Source organism: Rattus rattus, chromosome 13, assembly GCF_011064425.1.
Source record: "Rattus rattus isolate New Zealand chromosome 13, Rrattus_CSIRO_v1, whole genome shotgun sequence".
NCBI classification, from domain to species: Eukaryota; Metazoa; Chordata; class Mammalia; order Rodentia; family Muridae; genus Rattus; species Rattus rattus.
This window is the reverse complement of record NC_046166.1, coordinates 61474899-61491173: the sequence shown is the minus strand read 5'-3', so window position 1 is coordinate 61491173 and position 16275 is coordinate 61474899. Positions and strand designations below refer to the sequence as shown.

General features: G+C 44.0%; 1 protein-coding gene across 1 annotated transcript in view; it reads right to left on the bottom strand.

Moving 5' to 3' along the window:
* Nucleotides 1–16275, bottom strand: part of Adam9 (ADAM metallopeptidase domain 9) — an 82295-nt gene that overhangs the window by 33924 nt on the left and 32096 nt on the right. The window contains exons 12-15 of the mRNA XM_032918540.1: nt 8962–9133; nt 6470–6562; nt 5429–5624; nt 103–208 (exon numbers count right to left, since the gene is read on the bottom strand). Of these exons, the coding sequence (XP_032774431.1) occupies nt 103–208; nt 5429–5624; nt 6470–6562; nt 8962–9133 (567 nt within the window). The remainder of the gene's footprint in view (nt 1–102; nt 209–5428; nt 5625–6469; nt 6563–8961; nt 9134–16275) is intronic.

Genomic DNA, 16275 nt, shown 5'->3' with positions numbered 1-16275 from the left:
CCAGCCCCCTTGCTTAGGACCTTCCACACCCTTGTCATAGTAGCACACACAGGAGACTTCAGGGGCCCTGGCTCCCTCGCTCAGGCCATTGGCCCCACTTACCCTGTGGCACACTTTTTGTAATCACTGCCGGAGACACCACAGTTGCCAAATCTGTCACCTTTAGAATTCACTTCAATGAAGCAATCTCTTGGGGCAGCCTTAGCTTCTGCAATATTCAACATTTAAGAGAAAAAAGTGATGGTAACTTTAGTCAGGAACAGAAGTATTCCATACGATCCCTCACACGCCTTAGGAACTACCTGCACATTCTAAATGTTCCAGCCTCACACACACAGCACTTCTGTTCCACACTCCACACACAGCAGACACATGTAAACTCAGATTGCACATAAAGTCCAGATCCAAGCACTCAGCTTCTCTACCACATACCATTGCATGGCTATCACAGTTACGACCCCCCACAGTCGGACGGTCAGCGTGTTGACCTGATTGCACTGAGAAAGACACAGATTATAAAGCCTACCTGAGAGTGTCTGAAGTGTGCCCAGGGATCCGATCTTCTAGATGCATTCACAATATGACAGGATTATTAACAGGAAATAGGGAAATGAAAGGGACAGAATCTAGGTGGAGGACAGGTCACTGGGAGGGGGGGAAGGGGTTAACGTGCCCTGAAAGCTGTATCTTGCCTCGGCCCTCTCCTGAACCCTTTTCTTCCTGTCTAGCTGATGTGAGGTAGAAAAACCTCTCTACCACAGTACCATTGCTATGGTGTTCCCCATGTGTTCATGGGGCCAGCAAACATGAACTGAACCTCTCCAAAACCAGAAGCCAATGTCTATCTCCTCTTGACTCTTCTCCCGGGGAACTGTCACAGCCATGCAACAGTAGCTCTCTCATGCATTAAGTCACAGCTCACACTCACAGGCATTCACTGTCCACTCTCACACACCCAGCACTCTCTCCAGTTACAGCAGAGACCACCACATGGCTTTATTTTACATGGATGCCCACATTAGATAAATGGAGTGAGACCTACACCGTGTGACAAAGGATTAGCCCACTCGAGTTTTCTTACATTATGGTATCACTTACTTTCATTTTCCCTCCCCAAGTGCACTCTGTTAGTGTTTCTAAGTCAAATCATCAGTCCTTCCTTCCTCCTGAATCAGATTCCCTTACCTAGCCCACATGACTGATGTGAGGTTACGTTAGCTTTAAAGAAGGTGGGTGTGGGTGAAAGGAGGCAGGGCAGCAGAGGGAAGCAGTGAGCACGAGGAGAGATGTCGACAATTCTGGCCAGGAAAAATGCCAGTGTTCCCGCCCAAGTCAGAAGAACAGGGAAAGTTACAGATTTCCTGGACGATATACGGGAAGGGACTGTGTCAAATGTGTTTGCTGCTCCTGCTGACTCAAATATAAAGGAGAGAAGGATGGGAAGGCAGGGTTCTAGGAAGGCTTTTTATAGAAATCCTCAAGTGTCAATCATCAGCCACTGCAATCTGAGAAATGTGCTGAAAACAGGACTGTCACACACAGCCAATTCCAAAACGTAAGGGTGTAGGGGACAGAACCCACAAGCACCATGACAACCAAAATGTAGGCAGCTGAGGTACCACAGTCCGAGTCCAGTGTTCCAAGCCCTTGCCTAGCATCTATGACCACTCTGGGAATCCTACCAAGAACTGACACAGGAAGAGAAAAACAAAGCATTTCATAGACGGTTCTGAGCACCGTGGAAGCATCACCCAAAAGTGAACAGTTGCAAGGTCTTTCTAGAACATCCCTGTAGTACATTTTGTGGTTCGTTTTGCTTGGAAGGAGAAATGGATGAGTTCAGGATTATGACCAGTTGAGGTGCTTAGGCCAAAACAATCAACAAAAAGGAAAACCCATTCTGGGAACTGCACACAGCCTCTTTTCCCAGCCACCTCTGTCGTCACCCAAACCCACTGGGTCTCTGATATGGCACTCTTTCCTGAGCACCAGCCAGTATCTGGGCACCAGGGTAGCTACGCTATTCTCTTTCCCTCACAGAAGGGACAGCACTTTGTGCCCAGGTACATATACACCTCTTCTTCAAGCACTGCTGACTGAGGCCTGTACACACTAGGCAGGTGCTCAACCACTGAGCGATCTCCTAACACTTGTTTACTGTTTGAGACAAGGTTTCACAAAGTTGCACAGGCTGGCTCTCTGTAGCCTAGTCAGGCCTTAAACTGGCAATCCTCCTGTCTCCGCTCCACAGTGGCTGGGATTACAGGCCTATCTGTATCACTAAGCACAGTATTTATTTTCACTAGAATGGCTTGTTAGAGTGGTGGATGTGCAGAGAATACCAGTTACAATGCCAGTCACAGGCGCTAATTGGATGGACTGGAGCATCGTTTCTTCAAAAAGCCGTATACTCTCCAAGTTAGGTCTAACAAATGACAACCTCAACTCAGTGTGCAGATCTTAAGGGGTGCGAATGGGAGTGGTAACACTCAGCGATATGACTCACTAGCAAAAACAGGCTTCCTAGACCTATGACTTCATGCTCTAATAGCTTAGAGGTCTGAGTGTCCAGAGAAGAAATTCCTCCACTAGATGCCACAATAGTGACTCCACTGCACTGGAACAAGCACTACAGGCTCAGTTGTGCTGGGCTCTTTGTGCTCTGAACTAAGAGAGAAAGGCTTTGGCAAGCGGCTGATCACAGATCCATAACCCTACATGGAATCAAGAGGAGCAGGCCTGGAATACTGGAGTTTTCTAAGTATTTACCTCATCCTATTAACAACCAAATCCAGCAAAGCTATGCATGGCCCAGGTCCTTCAGGAATGAACGTTTGGGTCACCCCACCAGGCTGGGAGCTATAACTATCTAAGGAACTCACTGATGGCAAAGAGAATACAGAACGGGCAGTGTAACAACGTAATGTGGACTAGAAAGCAGCTGAAGTGTGAGATATGACCACAGAGCAGTTACAAACTGAAGTCTACAACTACCGTCGATATCTTACTTCATTATGACTACACCTGTGACGAAATGTGCGTATCTTCTTCCCTCTCTCGCCCCCTCGCCATGTGATGTAAGACATACTTGACTCTGAACTTGTAAGAGCGCTCTGAGATGAGGCTGATATGGGTGCTTTAAACAACCAATTTCATATTCAAACAGAACAAACCACGACCAGGAGGAGGGAATTTTCCCCAATAGACACCAAGCTGAGACACCTGTAATGTTCCTACTACTAGAACCGACCTGGGACACCAGCTCCTCCTGGGTCCTGATGTGTGTGTGTGTGTGTGTGTGTGTGTGTGTGTCCCAGTATCTGAGAGTCTCTAGAGAGCATAAACAAGTAAAAACTGAAGACAGAGACATTCTGTTTAGAGTTCTTTAAACAGATTGAAATCAGTAGAACAGCTGATGCCTTTATCCACTTCAAGACAATATCAGAATAGACAGTTTGCAATTTTGCAAATTATTTTGCAATAATGGTAAGTATTAAGCATACTCATTGAAAGGGGACAGATCTAGAGGAAGGAAGTCAGACAGGGAGGGAGAGAGGGAGAAGGAAGGAAAAAGGGAGAATGAGAATCTTTCATTCTAGAGAAAGAAGATGGTAGGAAATCTATTGTACCTTACTATGCAGCTGAGAGAATAGCATTAACATGGCCGCTATGCAATGTGGCCAGCACTGCTGTGAACACTACAATTATCCTACAATGAGGAAAGAAGACTAGAAATGATCATGTGTATGTACATGAGCAGTCAGGGTTGAATGAAGAGTGAAAATTAATTAGCATCCATAAAAATAAAACCAGTAGGGGCTGGAGAGATGGGTCAGTGGTTAGGCACACTTGTTGCTCTTGCAGAGGACCTGGGTTTGATTCCCAGCACCCACATGGTGGTTCACAACCATCTGTATCTCTAGTTCCTAGGAATCCAATGCCTTCTTCCGACTTCCAAAGGCACTAGGCCTGCACATGGTACACATGCATACTTTCAGGCAAAACCCAAACGCATAAAATAAATCTAAAAGAATAAAAATAGTAGTAGCACTACAAAAAAGCTATCTAAAGACCTGGGGTGGCGAACATGGTAACCCAGACCCAGCACTTGGAAGGCTGAGACAGGGGATTGTGATTCAAGGCCAGCTTGACAAACATAGCAAGACCCTGTCTCAAATATAAATGAATAAATACACATATAAATACTTAGAATAAGTAATAAAAGATCAGCTACAAAAGTAAGTTATTATTCAAAGGATGAAAGTATGGAGCAGCAATTGACTTTAATTTTCACTTTTTGTTCATTTTTTGATCCACAGAACACTTTTCATAAAGATGAGAAGTTTAAAGAAAACAAAACCCTGAGAGCTTAAGCTACAACCTCATCAGCACAGCAACTGAAACTAGCAGCTGGGAAGATGGCTTAGCAGGTGACATGTTTTGTCACACAAGTGCTAGGAACTGAGTTCAAATCCCCAGAGCCTACATAAAACAGTTCGTATCTATAAGTCCAGTACTCCTGGGAAGAAAGAGAGGCAACGACAGAAGGATACCAAACGCTCAAGGGTCGACGAGCCTGCGTCCACACTTACACACTAAGACACATGAACTCCCATGCATAAAGACATACTTCATACATACACAAATGAGAAACTAATCAGGGTCCACTTAACTAGTGAATACCCTAATATACTGTGATAGAAATGTATCAATAATCATAAGGACATTTCTAAATGTTAAAGCCATACAGCCAGCCTTTATCAAAACAAGAAACCTGGAGGGTGAGGACACAGCAAAGCAAGTGTGCTTGCCTAGTGTATGTGAGGTGCTAGGTGCAGTCCTCAGTGCCTAAACCTCTGTGTATGTGCATACACGTATACACTTTGTGTGACGTTTGAATATGCTTGGCCCAAGGAGCGGCACTATCAAGAGGTGTGGCCTTGGGGTAGGTGTGGCCTTGTTGGGGGAAGTATGTCATTGTGGGTATGGCTTTAAGGCCCTTATTCTAGGTACCTAGAAGCTAGTCTTTTGTTTGCCTTCAGAACAAGATGTAGAACTCTCAGCTCCTTCTCTAGCACCATGTCTGCCTGGGTGCTGTCATGCTTCCTGCCATGATAATGGACTGAACCTCTGAACCTGTCAGCCAGCCCCAATTAAATATTGTCTCATATAAGGATTTTTGGTCATAGTGTGTTTTCACAGCAATGAAAACCCTAAGATGCTGTGTGTTATACAAAGTGGAAAGAGGGAGAGGGACCACACAAAACATGAACTGATTCACCAAATTAGACATAAAAGTTCCTGACCATGACTACTATAGGAGGAGGGAGAATAGAGATACAAGAACCTCATCAATGTTTGCTTCCTTCTTTAAAAACTTAACACAAACAGATGATAAAATCAAATCGATTGCTTATAAATATCTTACTTGAACCAAAGATGACCTGACACTGAGCGTCATAATACTGGCACATGCCATTGTAACAGTAGGCTTTGCTATTCTGACAAGGATAGCCGTTCTGAATGAAGACATCGGGTGGGCAGAACTGAGAGGAGCCATTGCAGTACTCAGGGACATCACACTCACTGGTCTTCCCTCTGCACATAGAGCCTCCTGGAAGGAACTAAGGTAATGAGATTCAAGTTAGACAGGAATATCAGGAGAATCTCCACAAAGCCATCAGATTTGTACCACAGTGCATACATAAAGGTTCCAACCACAAACATTAACCCACCCAACACAACATGAAGAAAGCCCAAACAGTCAATTCATACATATTATAAAACGAAAAGCGAACCTCATAAGTAACCAAAGGAAACGCAAATCAAATGCAAACACAAGGAGCGCTGCAGAAGAAGTGTGATAAGGAGGATGACAGCACTCCTGGAATCAGCGTTCACAGGATGAACGAGTTTGGGGACGGGGAGATGGCCAACATGGCCGAGCATGGGAAAGGAGGCCAGGAATGCACTGCAGTCAGGGAGCCAGTCAGGGCAGCAGGCTGAGAGCTCCAGGTTCTGTGCTGGGATCAGAGCCACAAGCCACCATGGTTATTGGTTTGGGGTAGAGGGGTGTCTCTAAAGGGTTCTGGGGATCTAATTCAGATCCTTTTAATCAGTTAACTCCCAACCCTAATTTTCTGCAGTCTATACTCTGGTATCCTTTAATCTTCCCTAGCAGATATATGTTCCTTGAAAAGGAGAATCAAGACAATGGAAGATGGAAACATAGCCCTTGGCAGAGTGTTTACCTGTAAGCACGGAGTCTCCGAAGCCTTAGGTTTACTCCCCAGCACCCAAACCAACTAACTCAGTAGCCCCGTCATAAAGAGGGCCGTTTAAATGCACAGAAGTGGGATGAAATATAAAATGACCATATGATAAGAATATATGTAGAGATCTCAGAGGGTGCAATTCCAGAGATCCATTTTCCTTCTCTGATTTGCTCCTGATAGGGAGAAGTCCTTGCCTGGCAATCTTTACAACAGTCGCCATATGCACACTCAGCAAATGACTTGAGCTTACAAGTGCTTCCTTCACAGCATGGATCCAACTCACATTCCTGCAAACAGAAAATGACCACTGATGAATAAACGAGTAGCAGCATTAATAAAGCTCTTTTTCTGCCCTATGATTTCACTCTGACCTAGCGTCGCCTCCTCTCTCCTAGCTGTCCTTTAGGACACACCAATCTCCCCCCACTCGACTCCCCAGGCACCCTCCTTCCCAGGGGCATACATAAAATAATTAATTTAAAAAATTAATAATAAAAAAAGACACTGGTCTCTAGCGCAAGTATTTAAGTCCCAACGTATTTCACAAGGCAGCTGGAAACTCCATAATAAAATACCAAAGACTGAGGACTTAAGAAGGGACATTTATTTTCTCCCAGTTCTGGAAGGTAGAAAAGCAAGGTGATAGTTCTCACAGAGAACTCCGGGCACCCTGCCCTCTCCTGCTGGCTGACAGGCTCGGCCAATCTCTTAGTTGGCACTGGAGAGAACGACAGCGATCCTAGAGAACCTCAGCTCCATCCCCGGTGCTCACTTAATCTCGTTTCCTCAGAGACCCCATTGCCAAATGCAGCATCACCGCAGGTTACAGCTTTGACACATGAATCCTGAGGGACCACAGAGAAGTACAGATCCACTGAGGCCTTTCTCTCCCTGCTCAGGGCCTTTTCTCTGGATAGGCAAACTACTGCTTTTCTTACAGGTAGGAGGTGAGGACTGGCCTCAGTGCCCTCTACATGCTAAGCACACATGCTAAGCACACACTATACCATGCAGCATTTTCCTTGTTTCTGTCACCATGCTCTGCTCCATGACACATTTTTACTCCAGCCTCCCACCCCCAGACACCTATATGAATACAGCAATCTTAACGTCCCACAAACGTATCATAACCTTGTAAGCTATCACCGTTAGGGGAGACTGGCAGAGGAGTAAATGGAGTTCTATGCACTATTCTGCAACCTCTTGTCTGCCTACAATTATTTCAAAGTAAAGTTCTAAAATTAACTTCTCTTCTTAATTAACATGTAATAAATGTACATATCTATGAGACAGTGTAATATTCATATAGTCAGGCACATTAATCAAATCAGGGTCATTATCATTTCTATCACATAGCAAAAATGATAACAAATGAACTACAATCTACACTTCCACACAGTCGCATGTGTGTGTGCACGTGCACACACACACACACACGCTCACACACACACCACTACGTCAAGATGGCTCATGGACCTAAATGTAAAGTCTAAAACTATAAAACTCCCACAGGAGCATCTGTACAAAGTGGGAGTAGACAAAGCATCAGCCATAAAAGGAAAAAATGACAAATGGCTTTCATCAGAATCAAAGTTGTGTGCTTCTAAGACTGTACACTACTGAAGAACTATTAAGATGACATTTACAAATCAAGTTTCTAACAAATGATATATATCTAAGATAAAGACGATAGGAGTCAGCAGAAAATACCACAATTTTCTACATAAAGCTAAAGAGCTGAACATGGACCACAAGACACACACATGGCAAGTACGTGCCCAGAAGTCTTCCCCACAGCCTTAGACATGGGGACATGTGCAGAGAAAAGGCAAGGAAATGGGTGGGTTGCAAAGACAGCATGGGGAAGGTCAGAGAGGGGAGGGAGGGAATGGGAGATACACACACTGAGGGTGTTTGGGAAAGGCATACAGGATATACTGTTGTATGCTTACCTAAAGTTACACATAACATTTATGTGTTATAAATGTTTAAATGAAGTGACAACTCTTGAGGTGATAATGGTTCCTCCAAGAGCCATAAACTACCTAACAAAGCCCAGCTCTAAGCATGAGACACTTCCTCTCTAGTTGTTGGTCAGGAGACTCCAAAAGGCTTAAGAGAAGTCATGGAATACATCGATCACATAAGACAAGGAAACAATTTTCTCTTAAGATACAAGGCAGGCAAGGAAAAACAGTGAGAATAACACAGTGGACCTTACATCTGAACAAGTATGTCCCGGAGCTGATGGCAGCCCAAGGGGAGAAGGGTCAATGGGCATACTGAGAAGAAGGTGGCTGGGCAGCAGTGACAATGAAGGTGGACACAGCTGGGGGCCATGCAGGTAGGGAGCCACAGGTGAAAGACACACGTGCTTAGAGGAGGAAGTGCAGACGCTGAGGATGCCGGAGGATGAACCAGCTGTGGATCACTTAGTAAATGAGTCCAGCTTAACAAGTATGTCTTTAATAGCAGACCAGACTGCAGAGCACGAAAAGGAACTGAACAATTGTGTAATGCCAGTAATAAATAATCCAATGAAAATAAAAGATGGATTGGTAAAATTTAAAAGAAGGGATCATCGTGCTTGCCTGAAGTCACAGAGTCATGACCAGGCCTGTGACACAAGAGCAAGCCTCATTTTACCACAAAAGCCCAGAGTCGCTCCTCTGAAGCCATGACTGACCTTTGGTGTGCCACAGTCACACTCCTCCCCGGGGTCCACCAGCTTGTTACCACAGGAGGGCGCGCTGTAGGCCTCGTCAGGCTTCGGGATGTTGAGCAGGCAGCTTCCTCCCTTGTTCAAAGTTAATTTCTCAAAGTCCTCTGCACTGCAACTGCTGAAGTTCCTGGACCCTCTACAATGAACAGAGAAAGAGACCTCACATCACAGTCACTGCATACCTGAAAGTTCTTAGTCAGATCTTTAACCAATAAGAAGTAAAGACTGAAAAAAAAAAAAAAAAAAAAACCAGAAAATCAAGAAAAGTAGGGGAAATGAGATCATCTATCTCTAATAAATATAGGAATCACTTACTAACCACATCGTTCACCATTAAAGCTACCCTGTGCTGTGCCCCCATGAGAATATCTTCCAAGCACATCACCTGTTAATACACTGAACCAAAATCAGAATCCTTTCAATCTACAGAGACCTTAAAATTTTACCTACTCTCATTCAGAATTGAGCTTCTCTAAAATGCAACACCTCAAATGCTGGAAGCTGCTGCTCTTTCCTAATCCTGTTATCTGCCATATGACCCATTTGTCTTCCCTCCCCCAACCCATATACTGGGAGTCATGAGAAAACCATAAATGGGTGATTCCGGACTGTCCACAGTCACGGTGTGGTTTGAATGAGAATGGCCCTTATCAGCTCATATATTTGAATAGTTTTTCTCTCTTTGTCTTTGTCTCTCTCTCTCTCTCTTTCTCTCTCTCTCTTTGTGTGCGTGTGGGTGTATGTGTGTGTCCCTCCGTCTCTGGCTTTCTGTCTCTGTCTGTGCTTGTGTCTCTGTCTCTCTTGGTATGTCTCTCTGTCTCCATCTGTCTGTCTGTCTATTTCTCTCTGTATCCCCCACAAAATCTTATAAGTGAATATCCACCATAAACACCGAATGGAACACACAGATACTATTTGATAAACAGTGATATTTGTAATACTGTTTTTATCTGGGGTCAGTGACTTTATCCCTTGTAAAACTCTGTTACAGATTTCTATAAAGTATCCTTCCCTCATGTGATACTTTCTGTGCTGTTCAATAAACACAGAGCAAATCCTTTGTTAGGGACAAACATATGTGCACACACTTGTACACACACACACACACACACACACACACACATACACACACACACACATTCAGACAGACACACAAGGACAGAGACAGGGACATGTTCACAAGACAGCATTCAGGCAGACACGGATTTAGATTCATGCAATCTACATATAGACAGCAATGTAAGAAGACACCATGAAGTAGAGAATTCAAATCTGGGCTCACTCAGTAAAAAGGCATCTAAGAGAAATGTTTTGTTTGCTTTTCTTACTATGACACCACCCTAATACTGCTGACTCCAAATTTATTATTAAAGCATTCAACCAACCACATTCTGTTCCTGTGTGAGACATGTATGAGGAACACATGAGGAGCAGCCAGGACACGTAAGGAACATCTGAGCTCACAGGAGGTCTCTTCGGTGCACTTAACCCACATGTGTAATAATTACATGTTACCTGATGATCACCTTTTGGAAATTTGTAGAAAATATAACTATAAGCCAGGAATTGTTGACAAACCCATATTTGTTAAAATTTTACCTGGGATAGTCATCTACCTGTCTACCTACCAATCTTTCTATCTGGTAACCTAAACTTTGGGTATGATGTTATTGCTAAGGTCAGTATCAAGGAATTTCCCCAGATGGTTTTGTCTTGTGTGCCCAGGTCTTTTACCCATTTTGGCATCATGTGCACAAAACATAAAAATCTAATTTTATTCTATAGTATGTGGGGAAAAGTCCTTCTTAGGAAGTATTTGCAAACCATATATTTGACAAAGGGTTAATAATTAAATGTATAAGGAAAAGTCAATATTAGAAAATACCTCAAAAATGAGAACATGGTCTTGAATACACGGTTTCAGATGGAGACCAGAAATGCCTAAGAGCTTACGTGAAGACGGTGGACAGCATCACTAATCCCACGGAAATGCAAAGCATTTCCACAAACCATCATCCCTTGGCCCTGTTTGGTGGCTGTTACAAACCCTAAAAGGGAAGTCCAGGTAGGGCTGTGAACAAGAGCAAACCCAGCAGAAACAGCATGGTATTCCTAAAGAAATTAACAGACATATCAAAAGGCCCAGAAATCCATCCTCTGCTGCAAAGCCAAGAGATTCGAGATCTCCATCATAAAGACATCTGGACTCTCTTGTCCAGCATTAGTCACTGAGCCCAACAGCCTGAACACTCATCAATGGATAAACGCACTACAGTATGTGTGCATTTCATTACACATGTGTGCTTCTACTGTGTGTTTGTGCATGCATATACATGTATGTACACATATGTGCTTCACCCTCAGAAGAGGAGACCCACAATCTGCCACAGGATGAACAAACCTCAGGGGTTCTGTGTCTGTAAAATAAGTCAGACGCCAAAAAGAAAAATATCACACGATCTTGATCATACATGAAATTGTGAAAGAAAAGAAAAAGATGAGCAAAGGTTAGAAAGTAAGACAACTGGAGGGAGCAAATGGGAAGATGGAGGTGAGAGGTGATGTCAACAGATGTGCAGGATTGACCATCGCAGAGGCCATGCACTACGTGAGCACAGACATCACTACTACAGAATACATGGGGGTTTTGCTACAGCAATAGGTTCTAGGCTCTTCTGACAAGGGAAGTCTGGGTAGCTGTGCAGGACAGTGGATAGCTAATCCGCCGACAACGGTAACGTTTCACCGCCCATGTACTGTGTAAACTGTCCCAGCACTCAGGAAACTGAGCAAGACTGTCTCAAAAACAGTAAATATCTATTTCATCTTTTAATACAGTCTTATTGTGTAGCTCTGGTTGACTTAAACTTAAAGATCTACCTGCCTCTGCCTCCTGAGTACTGAAATTGAAGCCATATGCCAACCCTATCCAGCCACATTACAGATTTTAATTACATATAAATTACAGATTTTAAGTTACATATATATATATATAATATACATAGAATACCTGTGTTATCTATAATATACATGTATGTGTCATATAATGTATGCATATATACCATGTATCATTTGTCCACTATGTACATGTATCTATAACTGATAACATATATGTAATGATAGGCATGCATATACAAACACATATAATAAAAAAATAATGCAAAGGCGAAACTGACTTGTGGGGAAGGAAATTCTCCCACAAGTTCTGGACAATAGAACCCGGTTTGCATTTCCCCACTACTCTTGAAGCTATCATGGGCCCCGCTGAGCCCATCACACGTGTACTCATCCACCAGCACACGCTGGATACCTGTGTGCATAAGGAGCTCTCCTCAGTTCAGTGGTCAGAGCCAGGAACATGGCAGAAACCCTTTCTGTAAAGTGAATGCAGCAGACTATAAATTTTGGTGGATAATTTAGTTGGGGTGAGAGAAGGTGGTGATAGTCTGGAGAAAAGGAAGCAAAGAATTCCAGGAGGCCGGGGGTAGGCAGTCCAAAGACTTCATACATCATGACACTTCAGTCCAAACTGGAAACCTGGGGGAAGAGCATCACAGACAGAAAGAGAAGCATGGACAAACACTCTAAGGCACAGTAGCATGTCCTAGGATTGACAAGGAAGCCAGTGGTCCTTCAGGGGAGTAGTAAATAAGAAAATGAATGTAACTCAGCAAAGGTGAAAGAGACCATGGTGAACTCTGACTCCCGAGTGAAACATCGTCACTGTGAATAGGCATGAGGCCAAACAAAGCACACGCCCTTTGACTCACATCAGCAGGCTCACCACTGCTGCTGGCCAAACAGAAAGACTGAAACAGGGATCTCCCAAAATCCCCTCCTCAGACGAGTCAGAATGTCAGCCCTAGGATCCAGGAAGTGCATAAGAATAAAAGAGAAGTCAAGGCAGAGGAAACTTAGCCCCAGTGAGCATGGGGACGTACGGGGATAACCAGGTGCGAAAAGGCCAGCCAGCAAGTAAAGAGGCTTGCAATTGCTGATTTCCTCTCTCTGATTGTGGCTTCCACACAGCCCGTGGGTGGGAAGATGCTGTCTGTAGAATGTATTCATCAGACAACCATGGTAGCTACACCAGCCTGTGTTTATCCTACACACCAGTCCCTAACTGCAGCCTGCAGTGTCCAGCCATAGCAAAGGCTCCTGAAGAGGCTTCCTATTCAGCACTTGAACCCCATTTTTCTCATAAACAGTGTTTGGAAATGTGACCCTAGAGCAAGGTACAAAATAAAAAAAATAAAAAAAACAAAAATGGTTCCAACTATAAGAAATTAATATAGTGCTGAAAAATCTTAACAAAATCACAGGCATGTGTGGCTATTTATAGCAGATAGGAGCTGGGATTTAGAAACATGACCTACTGTAGGCCACCACAAATGCCATAAGAGGACTTTGAGGCAAGAGAGGAAGGATAATCCTCTATAACTGTCACAGGATGGCACACAGCCTGTTACTCTAGATGATACAAGAATTGAGATTTAAAACATCTCCCCTCCCCCACTTGTCACTCAGTGAGTGCTGAAGTTACTCCAAAATGAACTGGCAATGAAGGAAGTGGCCTACCAGGACAAAGATGGCGCTTGTCCTAACTCATCACTTACAGTGCTGCTCTGTTTCTGTGAATAATCCAGACTTGAGCAGAACATGTTTTCCTCATGACCATCCTAGTCTCAAAGGCCTATGACTAAGGAATCCAGGAAGGAGACTAAAGGTGCAGGAGAAGGGAGGCACTCACTATGGAGGAGGTGGGGCAGACTTAACAGAACAGGCGGGGGCCAAGGTTAACCATGCTCCCACTCTCACAGCACCTAGGCACTCGACTTAGCACAATTGCCTCGGGCACCCACCCCAGAGGGCGGTTGGTCCAAATCTGGCCCTCCAGGCCTGAACTGGAGTTGCAGACTGCACCTCACCATCAATGCAGTCGCTTCACGACACATCTCAGAGAAGAGCTCAAAACCCAGCCCACCAGTGAAGAAACGCTGACTGACGGGTACTATTAAGTCTAATGAACATTTATTATACTTTTCATAATTTGACTTTTTTTCATTTACTTTTCTGTATGTTAGGTGTGAATCCTCACTCCAGCACACACATCGCTCAATGTTGTTGCTTAGTCAACTGGGCTATCTGGATGTCCATCCACCCAGTCAACTACTGGGCACCCTAGTGTTTGTCTCGTGCACGGATCTCATGCTTCTTCTCTCACTTTCTCTTTCTCCCTTTCCTTCCTCTCTGCATACTTAACTATACCCGTCTACAACCTTCTGCAGTGGTGTGAAAGAGAGGCTCAGGGAGAGGACCTGTTTGGGAAGGATTGGGAGGTGTGTCACCGGGAGAGAGCTTCAAAAGCCTACACCAAGCTACACCCATAAAGTCTTACGAGGGCCCAAAATGTGCAGAACAAAGACAGCAACAAAGAACATGCCAACGCGAACACAGAGAAGCCCATGACGTCTCAGCCCTCCACAAAGAACTACACGGCGCTGAGAGAATCGGGGTGCATGGAAGTAGTCCTCCTGGGAAAAGCACACCAACCAATTGTCCAATGCCAAAATTATACATAGAAATAACATGATACAGAATGAACAGGGTATACTTAGGAATATAGATGTATATGCAATATAGACACATGCATGCAGTGTAACAATGAAAGGAGAAGTCGTAAATTTGAAGGATTAAAAAACAGCATATGGAAAGGGTTGGAGGGAGGAAGGAGAAGGGGGATTTGCTGTGATTATAATCTCACAAATAAAGATTAAAGAATGAGAAAAAATAGATATCAAACCAAAACTAGTCAGAAGGGATAAGAAGACTTTCGTGCTGATTAAGGAAACAACCTATCAGATTCCAAGAGCTTTATGAAAAAGCCATAAAAAGAACACAAAAGCATTGTGCTTGTGCAGTGGTACACGGCTGCTCGGAATGCTGACACAGGAGCAGCGTGAGTTCAAGGTAAGCCTGGTTCAGATGCTGGGTCTGAGCAAGGCTGGGGATACCTGGCAAGACTCTGGCTGAAAAACGGAGTCGTTCTTACAGTTCGCAAAAAACTAATATATCAGATTACATTCACTGGACAAATAAAATATAAGCAAAACTAAGAATCCAATGGATAGGTTTAACAGACTAAATATATATGATTAAAGGATCATTGAGTCAAAAGATAGTAAAGAGATTGCCCAGAAATAAACAGGACAGTGAGAGAGACGGCCACAGTGGAAATGCCGGGAGAGTCCTTACAGCCTCCCTTGCCCGTACTCTGGAAGCCTAGAGACGCTGACCCTGCAGAGGCATGGCTCCCACCTTTGCTCCCACACAGGTCACCTCAAGGTCTACACTAGAGCCAGGGGGTCTGAAAGCCTCACCTCTCCCATCAGCGCAGCGCAGCCCTGTCAGCCTTTCGCTACATAGGCATTCCTTTATTTCTCCTTTTCTGTCATTCGGATCTCAGGGCTTTGCACCTGCCTGCACACTGCAGATGGACTTAGCATCACTGCCTTTGTTCCTCCTCCTCAGCCACCCGCCCTTGTTCCTGTGTCTTCATTCTCTCATTTAGCCCCGCCCCCTTACTTCTTACTTGTAACCTCCCAGGTTTTTAACAGTGTCTAAAATCTGGGAATTCTAACAGCATCCCAACTTTCCCCTCCCAGCTATTTTACCAACCTGGAATTCCGGTTTTGAAGCTGATCTAATACTTGATCCTTGTCCTTAACCACCTTCCTCCCCTCCTTTCTCCTGACCTTACAAACTAAACCCTGAGCAAAGTCCGTGGTAACTTTGGTTGTTCATCCTTGCACAATTATTGAAGTCAGAGGGGCCACTATTATAAATGCACACACTAGCACTTGAATAGTGGCAATATTCAACATCGGTGGTTGTCCTGACAGTCAATACTCTCTCCAGGGCTAATATAGAATTTCTCCCAGGCACCCTGAGCTCCTGCACTGAGGAAGTACTTTCTTTTTTTTTTTTTTTTTTTTCTTTTTTTTTTTCAGAGCTGGGGACCGAACCCAGGGCCTTGCGCTTGCTAGGCCAAGTGCTCTACCACTGAGCTAAATCCCCAACCCAAGTATTTTCTTAACTATATGCTCAACTCTATATATCCAACTCCCACTTGGAGAATAGAAATATTTCAACTCAAAGAATAGAGCTGCTAAAAATAAGTGAACCAAGCAATAAAATAATCCCAGGTACACAAATCCCCATGCAGTAACATAATAAACATGAAAAATTCAAAACAGTAACTCCTCTGAAACTCTGCAC